This window comes from Chaetodon auriga, chromosome 22 (genome assembly GCF_051107435.1).
Source record: "Chaetodon auriga isolate fChaAug3 chromosome 22, fChaAug3.hap1, whole genome shotgun sequence".
In the NCBI taxonomy this organism is placed as follows: domain Eukaryota; kingdom Metazoa; phylum Chordata; class Actinopteri; order Chaetodontiformes; family Chaetodontidae; genus Chaetodon; species Chaetodon auriga.
Genome location: NC_135095.1, coordinates 19,462,391 through 19,486,951, shown reverse-complemented (window position 1 = coordinate 19,486,951; position 24,561 = coordinate 19,462,391). Strand labels below are relative to the sequence as shown.

General features: G+C 48.4%; 2 protein-coding genes across 3 annotated transcripts in view; both read left to right on the top strand.

Moving 5' to 3' along the window:
• The window catches only part of lrp6 (low density lipoprotein receptor-related protein 6), a 29,312-nt gene extending 19,285 nt beyond the window's left edge, over positions 1 to 10,027 (top strand). The window contains exons 11-23 of one of the 2 annotated variants that reach the window (XM_076722628.1): positions 29 to 213; positions 993 to 1,319; positions 1,956 to 2,158; positions 2,240 to 2,451; positions 3,530 to 3,720; positions 4,956 to 5,165; positions 5,565 to 5,690; positions 5,778 to 6,014; positions 6,143 to 6,253; positions 6,743 to 6,973; positions 7,054 to 7,190; positions 7,397 to 7,494; positions 7,661 to 10,027. In XM_076722628.1, the coding sequence (XP_076578743.1) occupies positions 29 to 213; positions 993 to 1,319; positions 1,956 to 2,158; positions 2,240 to 2,451; positions 3,530 to 3,720; positions 4,956 to 5,165; positions 5,565 to 5,690; positions 5,778 to 6,014; positions 6,143 to 6,253; positions 6,743 to 6,973; positions 7,054 to 7,190; positions 7,397 to 7,494; positions 7,661 to 7,964 (2,572 nt within the window). In that variant the 3' untranslated portion in view covers positions 7,965 to 10,027. Of the gene's footprint in view, positions 1 to 28; positions 214 to 992; positions 1,320 to 1,955; positions 2,159 to 2,239; positions 2,452 to 3,529; positions 3,721 to 4,955; positions 5,166 to 5,564; positions 5,691 to 5,777; positions 6,024 to 6,142; positions 6,254 to 6,742; positions 6,974 to 7,053; positions 7,191 to 7,396; positions 7,495 to 7,660 lie in introns of both variants that reach the window. The other variant, XM_076722627.1, reaches the window with a different exon arrangement.
• Positions 10,028 to 13,174: 3,147 nt separating this feature from the next.
• Positions 13,175 to 24,065, top strand: tbk1 (TANK-binding kinase 1). Its single transcript, XM_076722629.1, has 21 exons — positions 13,175 to 13,213; positions 14,339 to 14,445; positions 15,109 to 15,249; positions 15,657 to 15,786; positions 15,909 to 16,090; positions 16,734 to 16,894; positions 16,977 to 17,087; positions 17,481 to 17,660; positions 18,027 to 18,223; positions 18,330 to 18,388; positions 18,567 to 18,658; positions 18,772 to 18,873; positions 18,955 to 19,033; positions 19,727 to 19,848; positions 19,926 to 20,002; positions 20,375 to 20,414; positions 20,718 to 20,819; positions 20,977 to 21,073; positions 21,516 to 21,616; positions 21,885 to 21,956; positions 22,280 to 24,065. Exons 2-21 carry the CDS (start codon positions 14,359 to 14,361, stop codon positions 22,317 to 22,319), a joined length of 2,172 nt encoding a protein of 723 aa, XP_076578744.1. The 5' UTR covers positions 13,175 to 13,213; positions 14,339 to 14,358; the 3' UTR covers positions 22,320 to 24,065.
• The last annotated feature ends 496 nt before the right edge of the window (positions 24,066 to 24,561 follow it).

The following is a 24,561-nucleotide window of genomic DNA, read 5'->3' as shown; positions in this document are numbered from 1 at the left end:
TGTGTGTTCACCTGGTTCCTGTCCACAGGTACATGTACTGGACCGAGTGGGGCGGGAAGCCAAAGATCGACCGGGCGGCGATGGACGGGACGGGGCGGATCACTCTGGTGGCCGACGTGGGCCGAGCCAACGGCCTCACCATCGACTACGCTGAGCGCCGCCTGTACTGGACCGACCTGGACACCACGCTCATCGAGTCGTCCAACATGCTCGGTGAGTGGACGAACGTCCCTCTCTGTGCAGGATTCTTCTTCTTCTCTGCGTGTTGCTGCGCACATACGTGACAGAGCGCATACATCGGCTGCTCCTCTGTGTTCATGAGAGAAACTTCAAAGTGCAGCTGAAACAAAAGCTGCTCTGCTGCGTGGACTTTTGTCCTGAAGTGTTCCCTCTCAGCACGTCGGTGGATGTAAACCAGGACCAAAATATTCCTCACAGAAACTCCTAAAACGAGACTGTTATTAGACTCCGGGCCCAGCACACGCTCACACTGCTCTTACAACACTACCAATTTTGTGTGCAGGAAAATAGCCTCAGCCTTGGCGTCGGACGGGGACAGAAAATATCCCAGAGGGCAGATTTCTGCTGCACCAAACCTCTTTATTATTTTCTCAACTTTTGGTGATTGCCGTGTAAAGTTTCACACCTGCTTTTAATTTAGCTCAGATTAGTTTCAGTCGTTCGTTGTAAATTTGAGTCTAATTTAGGTCGACTTTTATTTTCCGTCTCGTTTTCTTTGTGCGTTTTGAATTTTTAGGTCTTGTTGAATGTGTCGTAAGTCAACGTGGAAACGTTAACAGTTCAAGACGAGTTCAGAAATGACCTTTTCTGTCGTCCACACGTCAAAATAAAATTGTATTTTTCTCTTCAGTCGTTTCTGACGGCAGTCAAACGTCTTGTGTTTCCGTCTTGTTTTAGATCAAAGTTTCAGCCTGTTTTCACTGATAAACACTCCACGTCTCATCGCTCCTGTCTGTCTTCATGTCCTTCAGGTCAGGACCGGGAGGTGATAGCCGACGACCTCCCTCACCCCTTCGGCCTCACCCAGTACCAGGATTACATCTACTGGACCGACTGGAGCCAGCGCAGCATCGAGCGAGCCAACAAGACCAGCGGTCAGAACCGCACCGTCATCCAGGGACACCTGGACTACGTCATGGACATCCTGGTGTTTCACTCGTCCAGACAGGGCGGCTGGAACGCCTGCGCCTCCACCAACGGACACTGCTCCCACCTCTGCCTCGCCGTCCCCGTCAGCAGCTTTGTCTGCGGCTGCCCCGCCCACTTCTCCCTCAACTACGACAACAAGACGTGCAGCGGTGAGACACCATTTTTAAACCAGAGCACGGTCAGCTGTGAGCACCTGTCGCACCTGACGGCCATTTTGTCTTGATGTCCTGTAATCTGAGCGTTGGAGATTGGTTGAAATGTGAGGCACATCGAAGCCACGCCAACATTAACGCCACAGTCAGATCGTACGTGAAGGTTCTGGTGTGAACTGGTTTGTGTGTTTGCACGGTTGATGTTTGAGGATTTAAATCGTTGCATTCACGATGTCACACCACGTCCATACGAGTGTCATCATCAGTGGACGGCGGTCTCTGGCCGACCTGAGGCCTCTGTGTTTGTTTGGTTTTCGGGGCCGTTTGATATGTGAGCTTTCAGAAAAGTCCCGGTCGTAAATAATGATGCGGGGGTTGACGTGAGCTCCATTTACATGTCTGAAACTCGTAATTACAATAAATCCAACGTGACGTGAACGCAGCACAAGTTCAAAGTCCGGCTGCCTGACGAGTTGAGTCTGAGATGTCCTCAAATGGCCACCGTACAGCAGATAACAGCACAGCCTGTGACTCTGTCCTCAGGACGGACGTGTCTGAGAATGACTTCATATTGATGGTAAATATAGATTTATTTTGTGTTTTCAGCACGTTTTCCTCTTTTTTCTCTTTCAGCTCCGACTTCCTTCCTGCTGTTCAGCCAGAAAACGGCCATCAACCGTATGGTGATCGACGAGCAGCAGAGCCCAGACATCATCCTGCCCATCCACAGCCTGAGGAACGTCCGAGCCATCGACTACGACCCGCTGGACAAGCAGCTGTACTGGATCGACTCCAAGCAGAACGTCATCCGCCGCGCTCAGGAGGACGGGAACCAGGTGAGGACACGTGACGGCAGAGCCAAAGCGGCGACACGTTAGGTCGTCTTTGACCCCCGCGTCTCCGGTCTGTCCCCGCAGAGTATGACGGTGGTGTCGAGCTCCCTGGGCGGACCCAGCCAGGGTCTGCAGCTGTACGACCTGAGCATCGACATCTACAGCCGCTTCATCTACTGGACCAGCGAGGTCACCAACGTCATCAACGTCACCCGGACGGACGGCAGCAGGGTCGGGGTGGTGCTGCGAGGAGAGCACGACAAACCCAGAGCCATCGTGGTCAACCCGGAGAGAGGGTCAGCAAGCAGACACTCAGACATCAGACAGACACAGTTCAGCTGTAATAAAGAGGGAACAGACGTTTGAGTGGTGGAGCAGCAGTGAAACACACAGTGAAACACACAGTGATGACGGTCTGCTCATGTAGAGTGGGTGTGGACAGATGGAGTGATGGAGGATGGGTGGAGGACAGGAGGAGGGGTGGAGGACAGGAGGAGTGATGGAGGATGGGTGGAGGACAGGAGGAGGGGTGGAGGATAGGAGGAGGACAGGAGGAGGGGTGGAGGACAGACGGAGTGATGGAGGATAGGTGGAGGACAGGAGGAGGGGTGGAGGATAGGTGGAGGACAGGAGGAGGGGTGGAGGACAGGAGGAGGCGTGGAGGACAGACGGAGTGATGGAGGATGGGTGGAGGACAGGAGGAGGGGTGGAGGACAGGTGGAGGACAGGAGGAGTGATGGAGGATAGGTGGAGGACAGGAGGAGTGATGGAGGATGGGTGGAGGACAGGAGGAGGGGTGGAGGATAGGAGGAGGACAGGAGGAGGGGTGGAGGACAGACGGAGTGATGGAGGATAGGTGGAGGACAGGAGGAGGGGTGGAGGATAGGTGGAGGACAGGAGGAGGCGTGGAGGATGGGTGGAGGACAGGAGGAGGGGTGGAGGACAGGAGGAGGGGTGGAGGACAGATGGAGGAGCAGTTCTTCTTCTGTGGTGTTAAATGTTCAGTCTCATTAGAACGTCTCGGAGACGTCCCTCGGCGTCTCTGCTCGTCCTGTTTGCGATCACTCAGTAATTCGTCCTCCTTGTTTGTCCTCTGGGGCTCTTGAAGCTCTTTAAGCCGTCGTGGCTCGGTGGTGCGAGTCGCTTGTTTGGAGCCATAATTGCAGGCTTCCCTTCAGGCCGCGCTTCGCGCAGTAATCTCTGGGTCATTGTGTGGTTGAGAAATGAAGTCTGCAGATGTTCTGGTTCCTTCAGGGAGGAAAACACGCCAGAAACAAACATCAGAAACAGCAGCTTCAGCTGCTCGCGTGATCCGAGCCGATCCCCAACGCCGCCGCTCTCACTGTGTTTGTGTGTCCTCCTCGCCGTCTGCAGGTACATGTACTTCACCAACCTGCTGGAGCGCTCTCCCAAGATCGAGCGGGCGGCGCTGGACGGGACGGAGCGCGAGGTTTTGTTCTTCAGCGGTTTGGGGAAGCCCGTCGCTCTGGCCATCGATAACGAGGTGGGGAAGCTGTTCTGGGTCGACTCTGACCTGCGACGCATCGAGAGCAGCGACCTGTCAGGTGAGTCGGACTTCAGCTCGTCAATACTTTCACTGTTTCACTGAGAAATAACCAGATTTTTGTTAAAAGTAAGAAAAGTGCTCTGTGTTGTTTCCCCTCCAAGTCTGTGAAAGCGGAGACAAACAGGAAGTAGCCGTTTCCATCAGGACACGGTTAGTCGACCTGTGAAACACTGAAGAAGAGTTCAGCTCAAACCTCCTTTTAAAGCTAAGCTAATGCTAACCTCATGCTGAGAACATGGAGAGAACTTACCAAAACATCTGTTTTGAATACTTCATTGATCTTTGATCTGTCCTGATCAACCTTCCGTCTTTGGAATCACGAACATATCAGTGCTTATTGATGAGGGTCAGCAGTGGGGGGGTTGGCCACTGACCCTGTGAGCGGAGCAGATGAAGGACCCCTCTTTAAGCTCTCGGGGGGAGTTTGGTGCCTGGAAAGGAGAAGTTGGCTCGGAGCCTCGAGCTCAGCACATTCCTGTGATTCTCCGGAGCCCCACGCAGGCCGACAGGAATGTGAACCATCTGTAAACACGAGTCCTGGTCCCAGAGCTCCTCTTCATCTCCTGATGCAGGACTGAAGCCGCTCTGGTCTCAGTCGTCCTCTTCGATCCTCTGTAGGGAAACCCTGTTCTGTGGGTTAAATGTAGTCTGTCGGGGGCACGGGTTCACACTGCAGGGGCAGGTGGCGCCCCCTCAGGACGGTCCCATGAACCACAGCTCCTGCAGGAATTCAGGTCGAGCTTGAGGCTTCAGCTGTTTGATGGTCTTCTTCAGTGGTTTTATTTCTTCATGTCCCTTCATCTCAACACAGACAAAGTTAAAACTAAAAGGACCGATGATGATGATGATGATGATGATGATGATGATGGTGATGATCAGGAGGCTCCTGCTTCACCTCAGCAGCCTCAACACAACAAGCTCAAAGCAGAGGTTCAGCAGCTTCATTCAGAATTTCATTTAAAAAACCACCGATTTAAGTCAGTTTATGTTCTGCTGTTTGTGTAATTACTGACTCGGCCACAGGGGGGAGACAGACGTCCCCTCTGCAGCTTTAACCATGTGTGCTGTGTTATCTGCTGACGTCGCTGACCTCAGTGTATCACTGTCCACTCCTCCTGCCTCCTCTCCTGCCTCACCCTTCAGTTTCTCACCCGTTTTGTTGCCTTTGTTCTTGAAGTTTTTTGCCCTCCAACCTTGTTTTTTCCCTGGTGGTTTTCGCTGTTTTTAATTCAGGAGCCAATCGTATCGTGATCGCGGACTCCAACATCCTGCAGCCGGTGGGTCTGACGGTGTTCGGGAACCACCTGTACTGGATCGACAAGCAGCAGCAGATGATCGAACGCATCGACAAGACGACGAGGGAGGGACGCACCAAGATCCAGGCTCGCATCGCCTACCTGAGCGACATCCACGCCGTCCACGAGCTGGACATGAGGGAGTACAGTGAGTCTGAGCACTGAGACACCGTCCACAGACAGGACGGAGACCAAGGGTTAAATGTGGCATCAAACGTGTTGTCAAATATACACAAACATGAAGCCTAAACACACATTTACTTCACGCAGTTTGTTCACATATTGAACTTCATCGATCGATTGATTAACGACCCGACTTCATGTCTCTTTGTAATCAGATCATCAAATACATGTTCCAGATTAATAATAAATGATGAAGCTGAAGTTCAGAATCAGGACACTTTCTTCTTCGCTGGTGTCATCATTTTGCTCCTCAGCTCTGTTTAAATAAAGTTTAAAGACAGCAGTGTTCATGGTTCATGTGAGCAAAGAGGCATCGTCCCCCTGCTGGTCTCTGTGGACTCACCTGAGCTTCCTGTCCCTGCAGGTAAACACCCGTGTACCTGGGACAACGGCGGCTGCTCTCACATCTGCATCGTGAAGGGAGACGGGACGACTCGCTGCTCGTGTCCCGTCCACCTGGTGCTGCTGCAGGACGAGCTGTCGTGCGGAGGTGAGAGCCGCCCAGTCCTCGGCTCGACTGGTTTTTACTGGTTTTGACGGGCTGAGTCTGACCGTCCGTGCTGTGTGTCCCCCTCAGAGCCCCCCACCTGCTCCCCGGAGCAGTTCTCCTGCACCTCCGGGGAGGTGGACTGCATCCCTCAGGCGTGGAGGTGCGACGGTTACCCCGAGTGCGACGACAGCAGCGACGAGGAGGACTGTCCCGTCTGCTCCGAGTCCGAGTTCCAGTGCGACAGCCGGCAGTGCATCGACCTGAGCCTCCGCTGCAATGGCGAGATCAACTGTCAGGACCGCTCCGACGAGAACAAGTGTGAAGGTGAGACAGGTAACTGAACACCTGGCGGTCACTCTGTCGACCTACAGAAACAGAGTGGAGCGTCCTCCCTCACAGAGGATCTTTGAGGAGTTTAACGTTGTGACGGCGTCTCTCTGTCTGTCCTCCAGTGCGCTGTCCTCCGGACCAGTTCACCTGCTCTAACGGGGAGTGCATCGGGAAACACAAGAAGTGCGACCACAACACGGACTGCACCGACAACTCCGACGAGATGGGCTGCTGTGAGTGTGCACGCCTCACCTTCCCTCCTTTAGCCTCACCTTCATCCTTTAGCCTCACCTTCATCCTTTAGCCTCACCTTCCCTCCTTTGGCCTCACCTTCCCTCCTTTAGCCTCACCTTCATCCTTTAGCCTCACCTTCCCTCCTTTAGCCTCACCTTCATCCTTTAGCCTCACCTTCCCTCCTTTGGCCTCACCTTCCCTCCTTTAGCCTCACCTTCATCCTTTAGCCTCACCTTCATCCTTTAGCCTCACCTTCATCCTTTAGCCTCACCTTCCCTCCTTTAGCCTCACCTTCCATCCTTTAGCCTCACCTTCCCTCCTTTGGCCTCACCTTCCCTCCTTTAGCCTCACCTTCCCTCCTTTAGCCTCACCTTCCCTCCTTTGGCCTCACCTTCCCTCCTTTAGCCTCACCTCAAAGAACTCCTTCAGGTCTTGTGATGTTTATCTTATGGTTGTGTTTTACTCTTCTTCTTCTTCTGTGGTTTCAGATGCGACGGAGGAGCCGCCTCCTCCACCCAACAACACCATTGGCTCCATCGTGGGCGTGGTCATGGCGTTGTTCGTGGTGGGCGCCGTGTACTTCGTGTGTCAGCGCGTCCTCTGTCCGCAGATGAAGGACGACGGCGAGACGGTCACCAACGACTTCGTGGTTCACGGGCCGTCGTCGGTGCCGCTGGGATACGTGCCGCACCCGAGCTCGCTATCCAGCTCACTGCCAGGTGAGACGCTCAGCGCGGCGCTCGTGATCTCATTCGTCTTATTTGACCAATGCAACGCTGACGCTTGTTTCCGTCAGCAGGTATGTCCAGAGGGAAGTCTGTGATTGGCTCCCTCAGCATCATGGGCGGGAGCAGCGGGCCTCCGTACGACCGCGCTCACGTGACCGGAGCATCGTCCAGCAGCTCGTCCAGCACGAAGGGAACGTACTTCCCCCCGGTGAGTCTGAGCCGAGGTCCACATGACGCGTCCTCGAACGCCTCGTTGGAGGACGCGTCAGTCTGAGCGTTCATGAAACGATGAATCTGTGACGGACTGATGATGATGGTCTTCAGCAGCCACCTCAGCTCTTCTTCTTCTTGAACTGTGGTGTGTGGAGCTGCCGTCAGCTGATTGGATGATCCTCTCTCTCTGTTGTTCTACAGATCCTGAACCCTCCTCCGTCTCCGGCCACAGTCCGCTCTCAGTACACGATGGAGTTCGGTTATTCCTCCAACAGCCCCTCCACACACAGATCCTACAGGTACTCACCTCATGACCTCACCTCAGAAACTCATGAGTGCATTCAGCCAGTGGAGACAGGAAGTGAACAGCTGCAGACAGGAAGTGGAAGCGCTTTGCTGTGCGTCTCTAAACGTCCGTTGATGAAATGAGGCTGACGTTGTTTCTCTGCTCTTTCTGTCCGTCAGCTATCGGCCCTACAGCTACCGTCACTTCGCCCCTCCCACCACCCCCTGCAGCACCGACGTGTGCGACAGCGACTACACGCCGGGAAGACGGGCGCCACTCAAGTCCAGCGCCGCCGCCGCCAAGGGCTACACCAGCGACCTCAACTACGACTCGGAGCCTTTCCCGCCGCCGCCGACGCCCCGCAGCCAGTACCTGTCGGCGGAGGAGAACTGCGAGAGCTGCCCGCCGTCGCCTTACACCGAGCGCAGCTACTCCCACCACCTCTACCCGCCGCCGCCGTCGCCCTGCACGGACTCCTCGTGAGCCGCGTCCCCCAAACACCCCCCCACACACACACAGCTCCGCCCCCTCACTGTAAATAGCAATTGTGCATATTTGAGGTCAAAAATGGGAAAGAGAGACTGAAGAAACGGGAGGAGACGCAGGACGACAGAAGGAGAAGACGGGAGCTGCAGAACATTTGTACATTGAAAAAGAGAAAAGCATATTTATATATTTTCTATACAGTGTTTACTGATGATGCCATAGAGGTTTGTATTAAGAAATTTGTACATTTTTTAAGAAAAGTTTTATTAAAATCATCACAAATATAAGTTGCCTTAAAGCAGGAGAAAAAGAGGCTGAAGGACAAAAAGGATGAGGACTGAACAGCGGGACGTTTTAACTTATCTCATGCCAAATATGAAAAACATCCACAGCTACGGGAAGCTGCTGGACGAGGGGCGCCGCGGCTCGGCGGCCATCTTGTCTGTAGTTACCATGTGAACTGGACAGGGAGCGGCTGGAGAAGAAGCCTGTTTTCGGCGATGTGGTGCCGGGTCTTTGATTTGAATTTACCTCCTCATTTACGAAGCGGTTCGTAGGGTCGCGTCTGTCGTGGGTGCGAGTCATGTGACGCGCCGCCAAAACTGGGACGCTGCGAGTCCCGGGCTGAAGCAATAACACTGTAAGGCACATATTTATTACCCACCAATCAAAGCAGGAGCCCCTCTGAGTGTTGACGAGGCCGCGGGGGATCTGTGGACGTTTGATTAAACGCTACGGCGTCCCTGAAGGGACACGAGCTGCTGACGAACACTTTCAGACAATCGGCCTGTTTTGGTTTGTTTGTTGTTGGTTTTTTTTTTTTTCTAGAAACACTACGAGTCAGCGCGGGAAGTAGAGTGTCCTCGTGTCCCCTCCGGGCCTCCGTACAGAACGTTTTCCACTCAACGTCGACGTCACGTGACCCGTACCCGTCAGATCGCCACGACGCTCAGACAGGACTTAAACCAAAACGCACGCTTGTGTTCGACCTTTTCCGTTGTCGTTGGAACGACCCAAAGCTGCACAGCGAACGCGTCCTCCACCTCCTCGATTTCACCGTTTGGTTTTTGATCCTCGCCGTCACGCGTGGAGGAAGCAGCGTTTCCCACCACGAACGCGACCTTGTGCCTGAGCAGTTCCACATCTTCATATCCTTTTTTATTTTTGTGTTGTTGTTACTTTGAGGAGAAACAAAGGAAATCCAGTGCCCACTAAATGCTATATAGTATTTTTGTACCACATATTGTGTAGATAACGTATTTATAAGCTATATAGAAAATCATTGTAAATCTATCCATTGACTTCTTGCAGTACTTTTCATTCCGTCTTTTTTTATATTGCCTCATTCTATTTTTCTACAGAGTTTCACTCCAAACGTACGGCGACAATCTCAGATCAGTCAAATCGAAGAACATATCGGACTCTTAGCGTCTGTCGGTGGAAGTCTGAAGTTTGAAGGACTGTTGTGCCAAAAGAACCTTTGTAATGGACGTGGAGGCAGAAACGCCGGGACCAGAAGAGAAACGCCAGGCGGCTTCGTTCTGTTGCCTTGATGACGCTCGTCAGCGACCTGTTTTTTTGTGAATCTGTTCTCGTCTTTGTGCTTCTGTGATGACCGCAAATCTATTTTTCAAGGGAAGCGGTCGTCGGAGCGTCTCCTCGTTCCATCCCGTCGTCAAACGTTCGCTTTGTGTTTGAGCTTCTGAAGAGAAAATAACACCAGCATGAATCTGACAATCGTAACGCTTCACGTCGCTTTGTCTTTTAAGGCGTTTCGTGTCTTCACGTCGAGAGCACACCGAGCTTCTGTCTTAACGAGGCATTTTACTCTGTGGACGCATTTTTCATTAAAAAAGGACAGTAGTCCTTGAAGCTGATTTGTTGGACAGACAGTCTCGTCATAACGTCTCTGCTCGTTGCTCCTTTTCCAGAATCGGCTTTCAGACGCTATAATAATCGTTTTTTTCGATGATGTTACAAGTCATCAGAAAATCAAAAACACCAAATATCCACAACGGTGCTCAGGGCTGACGGTCCTCATACGCTTTGGTACGGAAAGCAAAAAAAAAAAAGAAAAGAAAACTTTTGGTGTCGAACTTTAAGAAAAATAGAAAAATCTGTCTGTCTGAAGCTGAAAAGTGATTTGAATTGGAACCTGACCAAACAGTTTAATCATCAATGTGAAATTTCCCCTCGTGTTTGGACACTAAGGCGGGCAGTGGTCTCCACCAAGAACAGGACTCAAGATTTTGGCATTTTGTGTGTTTTCAGTTCTAGTTTGTGCTGATTTCAGAGTAAAAGTTCTTATTTGATCTTCAGATCGAAACTTAATAACTGAGATAATAACTTGGTCTCCGTGCACGGATTCATTTTCTTTGCTGCACAAGTTTTCGCTCATGGTAACTTGTGCATGTAAAATGTTATTTGTACCAATTATTATTTTATGTGCACAAGCTATAAAAACATCTTTGTGGACTCGATGGAGCTCGTAGATGTTTGGTCGGAGGAGACTCGAGTATTTTGCAGAAAGTCTCCAAAACCAGTGACGATGCCAGAAGTCCAGCGTGTCTCAGACCGGTTCATGATTTGATATTTTTGGCTCCCTGCTGCCTCCGTACATCCTCAGCATCTGTCCACACGTGTCGACGCGCTGAGCTACCTGTGGTACAATCACTCCTCTGCACGTCCAGGTGCGTCTTCAGGCCGCCTGCGTACATTCGCTTCAGATGGACACATTCTGGGAGACGTTCTCATTCTCTAACTGCACTTTACAGGACTTTATTTTTTTAGGTGATTTCTGGTACAAATCTTCAGAGTCGTGCAGCTGGAGGAAAGTTTATGTAACGGTGCACGTTTGGTTTGTGTGTCAGGAGAGTCCGACGAAGACGAGTGACTTGATGAAGAGGAGCTTTCTGACCTGTCAGAGTCGAGGAAAATCATTCTCTGACTTTGTTTGAACTCGTTTCCTCAAACGAGCCTCCGTTCTCCTCGTTCGCTCCCTTTGTTCAATCATCTTCATCGTCCAACGAAAATCTGATCAAACTGTTGAATCTCAAAGTGTCAAAGTGACAGAATTATGAATTATAATGAGTACGTTGAGAAATCTGAGGCTTTACGAACTCAAATCACTGATTTGTGTTGATTTCGTCGATGGTTCGTCCAGCACGCTTTGATGCTGGCAGACGAAGGTCAGTGGACGCAGGAGCGTTGGTCACAGAATGGTTTTCCTCCTGACAGGCAGAAACGAGACAATTCGACCTCACAAACGTGACGGCGGCGCCTGGGTGTCGCGGAAGCGTTTGGTTCTTCTCTGGGTTCGGCCGAGCTTCGACCTGAAAGCGGACGTTTTGTACAGATTGTGACGAACGTGGTTGAAAAGGGTCAAAGAAAGTAGAAATGTAAAAAGATTGAAAAAGTCATTTTTAAAAAGCACTTTGTCTCCAGGTTTTCTCGGAGGTTCGACAGGAAAACAGAAGTTTGTGTCGTCGTTTTTGAAATGTTGTCCTTCATCCGTTGCTCTCATGGTGCTTTATGAGGACGTTTGTGGAGATGACCAACATTTGGTTCGTCGTGTTCGTTTAGTTTCCACTAACTCTCCGTTTTTATACGATGACTGCTTTACCTGTAAACAGAGTATCAGATGGACCTGTACAGCCCATCCAGCTGCCACCATAAGCTGTTGTAACTCATGAAATGCTGATTTTTTTTCTCTTTTTGTTAAATATAAAGTGAGTGAACTTTTCCCAGCGTCTGTGTGCTGATTGCTGTTTGTTAAACACATTGTTACTGCCAGAACATGATACTGATCGTAGAAGGTGCAGGGGGTGGGTTGTCCACGATGGATGTCAGCTTGGCTAACGTCCTTCTGTCCACCACCTCCTGGATGGAGTCCAGTGGGCAGCCCAGGACAGAGCTGGCTCTCTTAACCAGTTTGTCTCTGTCCCTGCTGCCTCCTCCCCAGCACACTGTGGCATAAAACACTGCAGAGGCCACCACAGTGTCATAGAAAGTCCGGAGTAGAGCCCTGCACACACCGAAGGACCTCAGTCTCCTCAGCAGGTGTAGGCGACTCTGGCCCTTCTTGTACAGGGCCTTAGTACTGTCTGTCCAGTCCAGGTTATTGTTGAGGTGAACGCCCAGGTGCTTAAACGAGTCCACCATGTCGATGTCCGAGCCCTGGATGTTCACGGTGTGTGAGGGGAACGTTTCCTTCAGAAATCAATAACCATCTCCCGGGTCTTGCTGGTGTTTAGGATCAGGTGGTTCTGAGTCCGTGATGACCCCCCTGTACTCCTGCTCATTCTCCTCCGACACACTGTCATCAGAGAATTCCTGCAGATGACAGAGGGTGGAGTTGTACCTGAAGTCCGAGGTGTAGAGGGCGAAAAGGAACGGTGACAGCACCGTACCGTGGGGGGCCCCTGTGCTGCTGACGACCACATCTGACACACAGCTGTGTAGCCTCACGTACTGCGGTCTGTCAGTGAGGTAGTCGATGGTCCACGCAGCCAGCTGTTGGTCCACACCAGCCGCCTCCATTTTCCCCACAGCATTGAAGGCTGGATGGTGTTGACAGCACTGGAGAAGTCAAAGAACATGACTCTCACAGTGCTCCCGGGGGACTCCGGGTGAGACAGGGCCCGGTGTAGCAGGTAGGTGACGGCGTCGTCCATGCCAGGTCGATAGGCGAACTGCAGCGAGATTATATAAATCAAGAGGTGTTGATCTCCACGAGAATATCTGATTAAATATTAAAGTTAACATCTAAAAATTTAATACAAATAATAAAAATCAAAACGGCAAATAAAAAATGTCACGCCTAAATAAACAGCAGCTGTCTTTTTAAGTGGTCTGTTCCCCCTCAGCTTCTCTTCAGGTGTGTGTGTGTGTGTGTGTGTGTAGTTACCGTAATAACCAATCACAGCCCGGAGCGAGCACAGTTAGACCCTTTAGCTCCTTTCATGGCCGAACAAACTGTCATCCCGCTGGCAGAGGATGTGAGTTCAGGGAGGAGGTGCGAGAGGAGCAGCTCTGAAAAAAAACAACGCAATGAGAGGGTTTGTTGTTGTTGTTGTTGGTGTTGTTGTTGTCATGTCAGAAACAGAGCGGTGCATAGATTTCATAGACGAAGTATTACGGTAAGTCTCCCACACGCCCTCGTTGACGCAGTCTGTGCGCTCATTGGACCGCTCCGGTCACATGACCAGGGAAGAGCGGAAGAAGAGGACTCGGCCGCAGAAAGAAGGGTGAGGAAATAAACAAAATGAATACGACGAGTTTTAATCCATAAAAACCTCCGTCGAGTTTCGTTCGTCGGTGCCGTTTTGTAGCTCGACGTGTTCGCTAACAGACGCCGTGTTCTGACGCCGTTCACACGGTTAGCTTGTTAGCACCACGCAGGTTTAAGTCAGTTCCGATTTGTGTGCCAGCCATCGTCCATGACCGCCGATAGAAAGTGAAAATATGAGAGAGCAGCTCACACGGACAGACAGACACACCGACGTTAACCTCACAGGCGTCTTTTAGCCGCTAACTGCGCCGTTTGTGCTCATTGATGAAGTGGTGCTGCGTGGTGTCATGGTGGCTCGTCTTTAAAGCTGCGGAGGTGGACATATTGAGCCGTTTCGATGTGGACTGACGGCTGACTGATCCGGATCAGGATCGATGATTGATTGATTTTAATAATTGCTGTGTCACCGTCACGTCACGGTGGATTTAATCTCTGCAGCTTTCTGTTGTTTCAGGCCTGAAAAGGGAATTTCCCACACTCACATCGCTACGTCATGATTACGCAGTGACGTAAGAGTGACGTACCGGCAGCGAAATATAAAATTTTATTTTTATTTAATTTAACTTTTTTAAATTTATTTTACTTTGACCTGGAGGATTACTTCAGATACTGCGTTTAGACACTGGGTTTACAAAATAATCCCCCAAACTCACCAAATAAGAAATACTAAGGAATAAGTTAAAAAATATATAAAACATTTAACAACATAAAGTGTAATTCATAAAAATCATTGAAATATGACACATAATTACAAAATGATATAAATGTTTGTAACATAATTCGATTCTATAAAATCTGACTAAAAAATTAGCAGCTAACCGCTGAAACACTCTGAACACACTGATCGATATTTGTTTTTGTTATACGATCATATTTTTACTCATCATCAAAGTTTAAGAAAGAAATTTAGAATAAAACGTGTTTAAATGAGAAATCTTCTTCTAAAGAACGACAAGGTGAACTCTGAAGAGCTCGATTCTCAGCGCTTCAGCGGCTTTGATTCCAGTCCCGCTGTGGCAGGTTTATTGATTACGTCCATCAGTTGATCAGAGTTACTGATCAGGTGTTTCTGTGTTTTCAGGATCACTTGCAGCCGTCAGGATGCAGAGTACCACCAACTACCTGTGGCTCATCTCAGACCTGCTGGGTCAGGGAGCAACGGCCAATGTTTACCGCGGCAGACACAAGGTACCAACCCATGTTAGCATGCTAATACACTGAGCTAAGACGTTAGCATGCTGATAGCATTTAGCTCAACGCACCGCCTCACAGAGCTGTTAGCCTGACCGCAGCTTCTTCCCGAATGACCAATCAGTGAGCAGATAGAGGAGGTGTAGCTGTCCAGTGAAAACATCCTCAGGATGAATCTGTGCCTCGTCACTCAAAGGTCAGAGGTCAGAGGTCAGCGCCAAGGACGGAGGAAGCAGGATGAGCTGGAAGGAAACAGATTCTGTGTTTTGAAGGTTTCATCACTTCCACCTCGGATCAGTGAAGATTGTTCTCCTCCTTCTCCTCCTCCTCACAGATCAGACGTCACACTTTCTGTTTATAGTCGATCCAAAAACCAAAGCCTTCAGGTTTGAAGTGAACTGAGGGGGAATTTCCAGAACTTTAGACCTGAATCTTTAAAGCTGGAGGATCCGTCTGAGCCTGATCGTGTCTTTGAATGCGTCTCATTAGATGTTGATGCCTCAGGACTCTGAGCAGGACTCTGAGGACAGCGAGGTTCATGAGTTTTCACGTCTGTCTGTTGATAAATTCATGGAGCTCCAGGCTCAGACTCTGAGGAACACGTCTGAGATATGAAGTTTACTTTGTGTCTTACTGAAATGTTTTTCTGTTGAACTGTAGAAAACTGGAGACCTGTACGCCGTCAAGGTCTTCAACAACCTGAGCTTCCTGAGGCCGCTGGACGTCCAGATGAGGGAGTTCGAGGTCCTGAAGAAACTGAACCACAAGAACATCGTCAAACTGTTCGCTGTGGAGGAGGAGGTCAGTAACTGTGGGGGGGGGGGGTAACTGAGGGGAGGAGGAGGAGGAGGAGGTCAGAAATTGATGATGAAGAGGAGGTCAGAAACTGAGGAGGAGGAGGTCAGTAACTGAGGAGGAAGGGGAGGTTAGTAACGGGGTGGGGGGTGTCAGAAACTGATGATGAAGAGGAGGTCAGAAACTGAGGTGGAGGAGGAGGAGGATGTCAGTTTTTTAAGGTTTTTATGACTCTTGAGAAACACAATGAGTCCTGTCAGATGAGATGTCCTGCTGTTTAAACATGTTTCCAACCTCCTCTTCTTCTTCATCCTCTTCCTCTTCTTCCTCCTCTTCTTCTTTATCTTCTTCTTCCTCTTGCTCTACTTCTCTCTACTTCTTCTTCTTCTTCCTCTTCCTCTTCTTCTTCTCAGTCTAACACCCGTCACAAGGTCCTAGTGATGGAGTACTGTCCTTGTGGAAGTCTCTACACAGTTTTGGAGGAGTCCTCCAACGCTTACGGACTTCCCGAGGACGAGTTCCTCATAGTCCTGCACGACGTGGGTGAGGGACCAGTCTGAACTTAAACGAAGTCTGCTTTCATTTATTAATTATCACTGTCAGAGATACCTTAGAAACACTCACCTGACTTTGAGGTGTGCTCCGATTGGCTGCTGTGTCTTCAGTGGCAGGTATGAACCACCTGAGAGAGTACGGTATTGTTCACCGGGACATCAAACCAGGAAACATCATGCGTGTGATCGGAGAGGACGGACGCTCCGTCTACAAGCTGACGGACTTCGGAGCAGCCAGAGAGCTGGAGGACGACGAGCAGTTTGTGTCTCTGTACGGCACAGAGGAATACCTGGTGAGGACAAAATACACCTGCTGAGGACAAAACACAAAACACACCTGGTGAGGACAAAATACACCTGCTGAGGACAAAACACAAAACACACCTGGTGAGGACAAAACACAAAATACACCTGCTGAGGACAAAACACACCTGGTGAGAAAGAAAATAAAGAATGCTTAAAGCTTAAAAACTAACGTTAGCATAAAAAAGTTACCGTATAAAAAGTAAAGCTTTAAGAAAGTAGCATTAGCATAAAGAAGTGAGGTAACAGAAAAAGAAACGTTAGCATAAAACAAAGTTTCAGTAAAAGTGTAACATTAGCTCGTCCGTACAGCTAGAAGGACATTAGCACAGAGATTAGCCTATAAAAGTAACGTCTGCTTAAAAACGGAATGAAATTATGAACTTTCTGCTGTTTGTTTTCTGCAGTTAAGAACACAGAAACAACATGATTATTATTATTTTTTTTTTTTTAATTTTTAATTTTTATTTTTTTTGATATCTTTGGAAACGTTAGCATGTATGAACGCTGTGCGTGTGTGTCCACCGCCCAAACCAACCATTTATTCCAGATGTGTGACTGCAGTGTAAACAGGCCGAGCTTGTAACATCTGTCCCTTCCTGTTGAGCTCTTCTTCATGTGCTTCCTGTGCAGCACCCTGACATGTACGAGCGAGCCGTGCTGAGGAAAGATCACCAGAAGAAATACGGGGCCACGGTGGATCTGTGGAGCATCGGGGTCACGTTTTATCACGCCGCCACCGGCAGCCTCCCGTTCAGGCCGTTTGAAGGGCCGCGCAGGAACAAAGAAGTCATGTGAGAGCGAGAGCGAGAGCGAGAGCTGAAGGAGGAGAATTCAGCATTCAGACCGAAAGCTGACAGTTTGTTTGTGTCTCAGGTATAAAATCATCACAGAGAAACCGTCCGGGACCATCTCCGGCCACCAGAAGTGTGAGAACGGGAAGATCGAGTGGAGCACCGAGATGCCGGTTTCCTGCAGTCTGTCCAAGTAAGGCCAAGCCGCGTGCTACGTGTTAGCATCTTAGCTTTCATCACGCCGTGTGCTTCAGAAATACTCCAGCTTCAGACAGATCAGCATCAACAGCAGCCTCAAAAACATCCGTATTTACTCTGAAAACTGTGTTTGAATAAACTTCATTAAATTCACAGTCTACAGTCATGCTAGCAGCTCTGTGAGGCTGTACTGTTAGCATGCTAACATGCTCTCCACGGCAATAACATGCTAACATTTACCATATTCACCGTATTGGTTCGTATTAGCATGCTAGCCTTAGCTAACTAGCAGTAAACATGAAGTACAGCTGAGGCTGAGGGGAATGTCATCAGTTTATGAGCAGACACCTTCAAACTAAAGTCTCACACACCTGCTCTCATGTTTCAGGGGTCTCCAGAGCCTCCTGACTCCGGTCCTCGCCAACATCCTGGAGGCGGATCAGGAGAAGTGTTGGGGCTTCGACCAGTTCTTTGCCGAGACCAACGACATCCTGCACCGGACCGTGGTCTACGTGTTCAGTCTGCAGCAGGCCACGCTGCACCACGTCTACATCCACGAATACAACACGTAAGACAGGAAGTTACGTCCACAGACAGCTGGTCATGTGACTTAGACATCACGTGATTGGTTTCATTTCATTGCCATGAAATCTAATTTTAAAGATTTAATGATTATCACGTGTTGATAAAAACTCCACCTTCAGATCACTGAAGTCCACCAGACAACCTACTAAAGAACCTGATCCGTCCCGTCTGTCCATTTTCTTGACCTCATTCCTATCGAGAGGTAACCTGGAGCCTGTCCCAGCATGCACTGGGACAAAAGCAGGCATGGTCTGGGGCAGACCTGGACCAGGGTTGGACCAGTTCTTTGTGGTTGTCCTCCCTGGATGTGAAGTTGTTCTGAAAGCTGCTGTTCTCCACGTGTCCACAGGGCGGCGCTGTTCCAGGAGCTGCTGTCCCGCAGGACCAGCATCCCGCTGCACAACCAGGAGCTGCTGTACGAGGGCCGCCGCCTCGTCCTGGACCCCAACCGCCAGGCCAAGACCTTCCCCAAAACCTCCAGAGACAACCCCATCATGCTCGTGAGCCGCGAGTCCGTCGCCACCGTGGGACTCATCTTTGAAGACCGTACGCCATTTCCTGTTTTCCTCTTTAAAAATTCTCCTTCTGCTCAGTTTTCATGCGTCGTCACAGATGGACTCAGTTAGCGTTCGTTTGATTGTTGTCTCCACAGCCAGTCCTCCCAAAGTTCAGCCTCGATACGACCTGGACCTGGACGCCAGCTACGCAAAGGTAAGCAGGCTGTCAGGAGTCCTGATGGACCGCTGCCGGTTTGTCCGATCAGTGATCAGTTGAAATGAGGACACGAAGGACAGGTTAAACACACCTGTTCCTCAGGTAACAGTCATGTGTGTTCATGCAGTCGTGTCTGGATGCGCTCGCTGATGTTCCTGCTGCTCTTCTTCTGCAGACTTTTGCAGGTGACGTTGGACATTTATGGAAGACTTCAGAGTCTCTGCTGGTTTATCAGGAGCTGGTGCGAAAAGGAGTTCGAGGTTTAATGTGAGTTCACGTCAGACTGTTTGCGCATGAGCTCGTTGACCATCTGTCTCTCAGTTCACCTGTGTGTGTCCACGATGAGACGCCATGTTGACCTGGTCTGTTGGTCCGTGCAGAGAGCTGATGAAGGAGGACTACAGCGAGATCCTCCACAAGAAGTCGGAGGTCTTCCACCTGTGTAACTACTGCACGCAGATACTGGAGAAGACGGAGCAGCTGTGAGTGACGCAGCGCTGAGCACGACTCACCCACAGCTTTTCACCACCTGTCACGTAATCACATGACTTCCTGTCTTGCAGGTTCGGGGTGTTGATGCAGGCCAACATGCTGTCGTCAGAATATGACGAGATCTCGGACATGCACAAGAAAGTTCTCAGAGTGAGTCATTGCTTCATTTCTCTTCTGACGCGCAACAGCGTCCGGTCCCTGTAGCTGGTTGTTAGCATGTTTATGGGGCTGCTGTGGACTGAAGGTGGACCGTGACGAGTTTTAGGACGATTATTTATTGATTATTGGAGATTCAGTCGGAGGAGAAACCTGGTCTGAGACTCTGGTCTGGAGATCCGGTCTTAAACCTCCTGAACTGCTCACAAACTCCATGATTTCAAAATGTTTAATATTTCAGACTTTAAATCTGGATGATTACGTCGGTACTTTCATCCAATGAGAGAGCAGAGTCTGTTGGTCCTGGAGCAGGCAGCGGTTTTAGCCCGCAGGCTAACGTTAGTTATGACAGCTCAAATCTCTCCTCCAGCTCTGGCTGAAGAAGAGAAAGCCGAGCTGATGGCGTCTCGTCCTGTGAGGCTTCACTGCGTCACACCTGTTTACACCTGCTTCCTCATCAGAGGTCACATGATGTGCTGCAGCGCTCCGTCTGGTGGAACAGTGTGTTTGAGCTGAGAGAGAACACACCTGTCATACCTGTCGTGTATCGTTTAGTGCCCGTTGTTTGGTGCTGAGGTGCTGTCAGTCGCTCTCAGGTGTCCTTCAGGAAGCGGCCTGTCGGCGGCGCTGCGGCGTGTCGTGTTTCTGGGTGCTGATGAGCGCGTGCTGACGTTACCTTCTGTACAGATCTCTGGCTCTTTGGAGCCCATCGAACGAACGACTCAAGACATCAAGAGTAAGTTCCTCCCGGGGGGCCTGCTGACCGACGGCTGGACGCAACAAGTGGGGACGCACCCCGAGGACAGGAAGTAAGCCGTGTGTGTGTTCACGTGTCGTTTCTTACATGTGTGATGTGTGGTGTGTGACCGCCAGCTTCTCTCTGCAGTGTGGAGAAAATCAAAGTGCTGCTGGACGCCATCACCGCCATCTACCAGCAGTTCAAGAAGGACAAAGCAGAGAGACGTGAGTCCACACAGAGACGCCATATTCAGAGATTTCATCTTGTAACAGCAGAGACATGATGTGTTCGTAGAGTAACAGAGCAAAACTGGCCTGCTGTCACACTAGCAGCTAACACTCTGATGCTAAGCAGGTACAATGCTTAGCATCACGTTAGCATGCTAACGTGCTAATCCTCTCAGTGAGTCTAATTTTCATCAGTTTCAGGTTATGAACCAAAAAAAAATCAGTTTTTCAAAACGATTCAAGGTCAAATCAAGAGGTCGCAGTCCAGAAGATGAAATGATGAGCAAACAAGTAATAATACTCTTCATCATCTGTTTATGGTCTTTAATTTCGCTGAGGATCAATAAACTGATGTTTCCTTCTGTTCAGGTCTGCCCTACAACGAAGAACAGATCCACAAATTTGACAAGTGAGTTCACGAAGACGTCCTGAACGAAACAAGCGAAACCTCGTCAGACTTTTACTTTACTGTGAAGTATTAAGGTTACTGCACAAACCACAGTATCTGTACTTCTGCTGTGTATTACTGCCAGAGCAGAGCAACAATGTTCTCAGTATGAATATTAACAGAGAAACTCTGTGCTGCAGTGTCACATCTCTGCCTGCAGAGGGCAGCACAGCACTGCTGGTGTGTGTGAGGTCCTGACCTGTGTGTGTGTGTGTGTGTGTGTGTGTGTGTGTGTGTGTGTGTGTGTGTGTGTGTGTGAGACAGACAGAAGCTGGTCCTTCATGCCAGTAAAGCGAGGTCTCTGTTCACGGAGGAGTGTGCCATGAAGTATCGTCTCTTCATCTCCAAGAGTGAAGAGTGGATGAGGTAAACGACACATCCTCTTCCTCCTTCACGCAGACAGGAAGTGGGCCTCGTCTCTCTGTTGCTTAGCAACGGGTGTGTTGAAAGTGGTCGTGTGTTTGTGTGTGTGTGTGTGTGTGTGTGTGTGTGTGTGTGTGTGTGTGTGTGTGTGTGTTTTCAGGAAGGTTCATCACGTGAGGAAGCAGCTGCTCGGTCTGTCCGGTCAGATGATCAGCATCGAGAAGGAGGTGACGGTGCTGATGGAGAGAGCCATCAAGGTAAGACAGACACACACACACACACACACACACACACCAGCCAAGGTCATGTGACCAGCATCACTTTAGTTTCCCCCTGTTCTCTCTGTGATTTGACCTGAGGGACAGGTGTGTGTGTGTGTGTGTGTGTGTGTGTGTGTTTGTGAGTGAGTGAGCGAGGGAAGGAGCAAAATGACATCATGCAGACGTTCAGTCAGAGTTTATTAAATATATTATTTATTATATATATAATAAATAAATATGAGAAGCTACATCACCTTCACCTACGTCACCTTAGCAGAGTAATAAAAGATGTTTTGAAATCAATTGGGATGATCCAGCCAATCAGAGAAGCACCTGATGATGACATCACCAATAAGTGATAAAATGTCTGTGTGTGTGTGTGTGTGTATGTTGTGTGTCTGTGTGTGTGTGTGTGTGTGTGCGTGTGTGTGTCTCTCAGCTGCAGGAGCAGCTGCCTCAGAAGGTTCTTCCTCTGGTGTCCAGTGGGATGAAGTCTCAGGCTTACCTGAGTCAGAACACTCTGGTGGAGATGACACTCGGGTGAGTCTCCATTTACTCTTCATCATCATCATCATCATCATCATCCTCATCAGCACTGACAGACAGATGATCAGATTATTGATTATGTGGTTCGTGTGGAAGGTCACATTTATTCTTGTTAAAAACATGTTTCATAAAAAATCAATAATCACAATCAATATCAGGATCACTGGTTCTCCCAGCAGGCACAGTGTTTAGTACAAGTACCTCAGATTGTACTGAGTACAGTACTCAGTACGTGTACTGAGTGGCTCATGTCGTTTTTCAGGATGAAGAAGCTAAAGGAGGAGATGGAGGGCGTCGTCAAAGAGCTGGCAGAGAACAACCACTTCTTAGAGAGGTGAGACACACACTGTTAGCCTAGCTTAGCACAAAGACTGAAAGCAGGGGGAAACTGTTAGCCTAGCCTAGCACAAAGACTGGAAGTGGGGGAAACTGTTAACCTAGCTTAGCACAAAGACCGGAAGTGGGGGAAACTGTTAGCCTATCTTAGCACAAAGACTGCGATCAGCATCAGTTTGTCGGGTTTGAGTTGTCTATACTTAACGGAGCAAGGCTAGCAGTTTTCCCCCGCTCCCAGTCTTTGTGCTAAGCTAGGCTAAATGTGTCTTGAAGCGTCTTTGTTGAGGACAAAATGTTAACGTGCAACTGTTTGTCCTTCAGATTTGGGACTCTGACGCTGGACGGAGGTCTGAGAGGTTGAGACTCGCGGACTCTTGTCTCTTCTGTAAATATTCTCGGTGTTCATGTTGTAAATAATGTGAGACTGTAAGTTGAAGCTTTTTGTATGAACCGTTCAGTCACATCGGATCAGAAGGATCTGTTCAGAGACATGTTACCAGCGGTACAAACCGCTCAGCTTTAAGGCTGCATAAAGTCCGAATTTTAGTTTAAAACGTTCAAAAATTAACATCATCAACAGACTGAAGTTAGCATGCTAACCACGTAGCTACAAACAACAAACATCAGCGTCATGTCCGTCACAACGATCGCCAGATCCGGTCTCTGTCCCGCCCGCTGCACGGCTAATTGAGCTAACTAGCTTACGGCAGCAACAGTTAGCATCAGTTAGCGGTTGCCGTGGCCCATTGGACCACTGTGACACTTTGTACATTTAAATACTTAAATACATTTTACCTGATGAGTGAAGGAACTCAGAGAAACAACAGAAGACCTTTAATTAACCCTTAAATGACCTTAAAGACAGCAGACGCCTTCACCTGCACCAAGGTGAGTTCATGATCAATGATTAATGATCATCTGAGGGGAACCTGTTAAAAACCTGCACAGACTTCAGGTTGAGGGTTAATTAAGCGATAAATTAATGGGTCAGAATGTCTCAAGATGGTTTTCATGGATTAAATTCACAGTTTCTTTGAAGGTGTTAAAATGACCATGAACAATGTGAATTTAGGTGTAAATGAAAGGTTGCGCTGATGTTATCTGGTCAACCCTTAAAATGGAGACAATCTGTTTAAAATACCTTCAATATAAGTAATCTATTACTTAACGTTGGGAAGGTTTCCTTTAGAAAACTAAAAACACACGAATGTGTTTCAGTCCGTGAGCGTCAGGAAGTGAAACGAGCGAGTGCTTCAGAGCTCTGATGACGTCAGCTCATTGTTGAAGGATTATTTGACTTCAAATTAATGTGGAAATTAAAATCTACGTCATTCATTCACTCATTCATTCATTCATTCATCAGTGATTTGAACAGAGATGAAGGAACCGTTAAAGAAATGTTTGTTTTCAGGGTAATTTAAGGACTACTTAAGGGCATTTTAAGGGATCATTATGTCAGTGATTGGATTGTAATGAATGAAGCTGTTTTCTGCATGGATTGCCAAAAATAAAAAATCCTTAAAATGAATGAAGTAATAGTAAAGGTACTTCATTTGTACCTTACAAAGAGCTTAAATCCTCAGATACATTAAAGGACTTAAAATCCCTGAAAGTGAACTAAATAATATTAAAAAGGCAGAATTTTCACCTTAACTGAGATATTCTGAATTAAAGAATGATCGTCATGTTATTTTGTTAATCTTAAGGGGTTTTAAGCCCTTAAAAAAGCCCTTAGCTGTGCAGATAATGCATGAAAATACTGTAACGATCAGCTCCCTTAAAGTTTCTTTAAAATACCTGAATTACTTCACTGTTAATGGTAAACTGATGGCATTCAAAGTAAAATATGGAGGGAAGAAGCTGACTTTTATTTATTGTTCTGATCAGTAATCAAAACGTTTCCTCTCCTCTATCAGCATCTCTGTATCCTCGTATATCCTCCTCAGACATTCAGTCGCCGGTCAGTCGTAACAGAAATACCTCCTCGCCTTCATATCAGCTCATCCTCATCGCTTTAGAAGATGTTCATGTTCTGTTTTGTCAATAATCAGCATTCAAAACGCTCAATTACTGTTTGAAAAGACTGTAAATAAAGAAATAAGAAAGACGAGTGTGAGTGTTCAGTTTCTTCAGGAAATCAATGAGTGATTGATTTGATTATATTACTATTAGATATTGATTAAAAATAAGCAGATAACTGATTTTAAATATGAACGACTTGACTCAAAGTCGGAATTGTAGAGCTTTGTGTTTCTTAAATGTTTTTTTACGATGGGTATTTTTATTCTTGTGTGTTTGTTGGCAGACGTCACTTTAAGTTTCTCACCTCGCTGCTATTTGTTCGTCAGGAGCTGCTCAACTTCCTGTTTACATTTAACAAGTCAAACAGTTAAAATTATGAGACACGAAATCTGAATTAAGAGATGATCAAGTCAAAAAGAGTCCAAAATAAATCCAAACTGAGGTCAAAATGTTGATGTAAATAAAAATCATTTAGCATTTTAATTAATGAGCTACATGGTAAAAGGTGAAGGTGAATTTTGACTTCTCTTATTGTTCAACTTCAAAAGTCTGAATTTTGACTTTTCATCTTAGTTTTGTTT

Bases quoted from the DNA above. Each gene is read 5' to 3' on its own strand.
- tbk1 (XM_076722629.1), top strand. From the start codon at position 14,359: ATGCAGAGTACCACCAACTACCTGTGGCTCATCTCAGACCTGCTGGGT. The intron at 18,389-18,566 runs GTAAGCAGGCTG...CTTCTTCTGCAG, and splicing joins TGGACGCCAGCTACGCAAAG to ACTTTTGCAGGTGACGTTGG. The intron at 18,874-18,954 runs GTGAGTGACGCA...CCTGTCTTGCAG, and splicing joins CTGGAGAAGACGGAGCAGCT to GTTCGGGGTGTTGATGCAGG.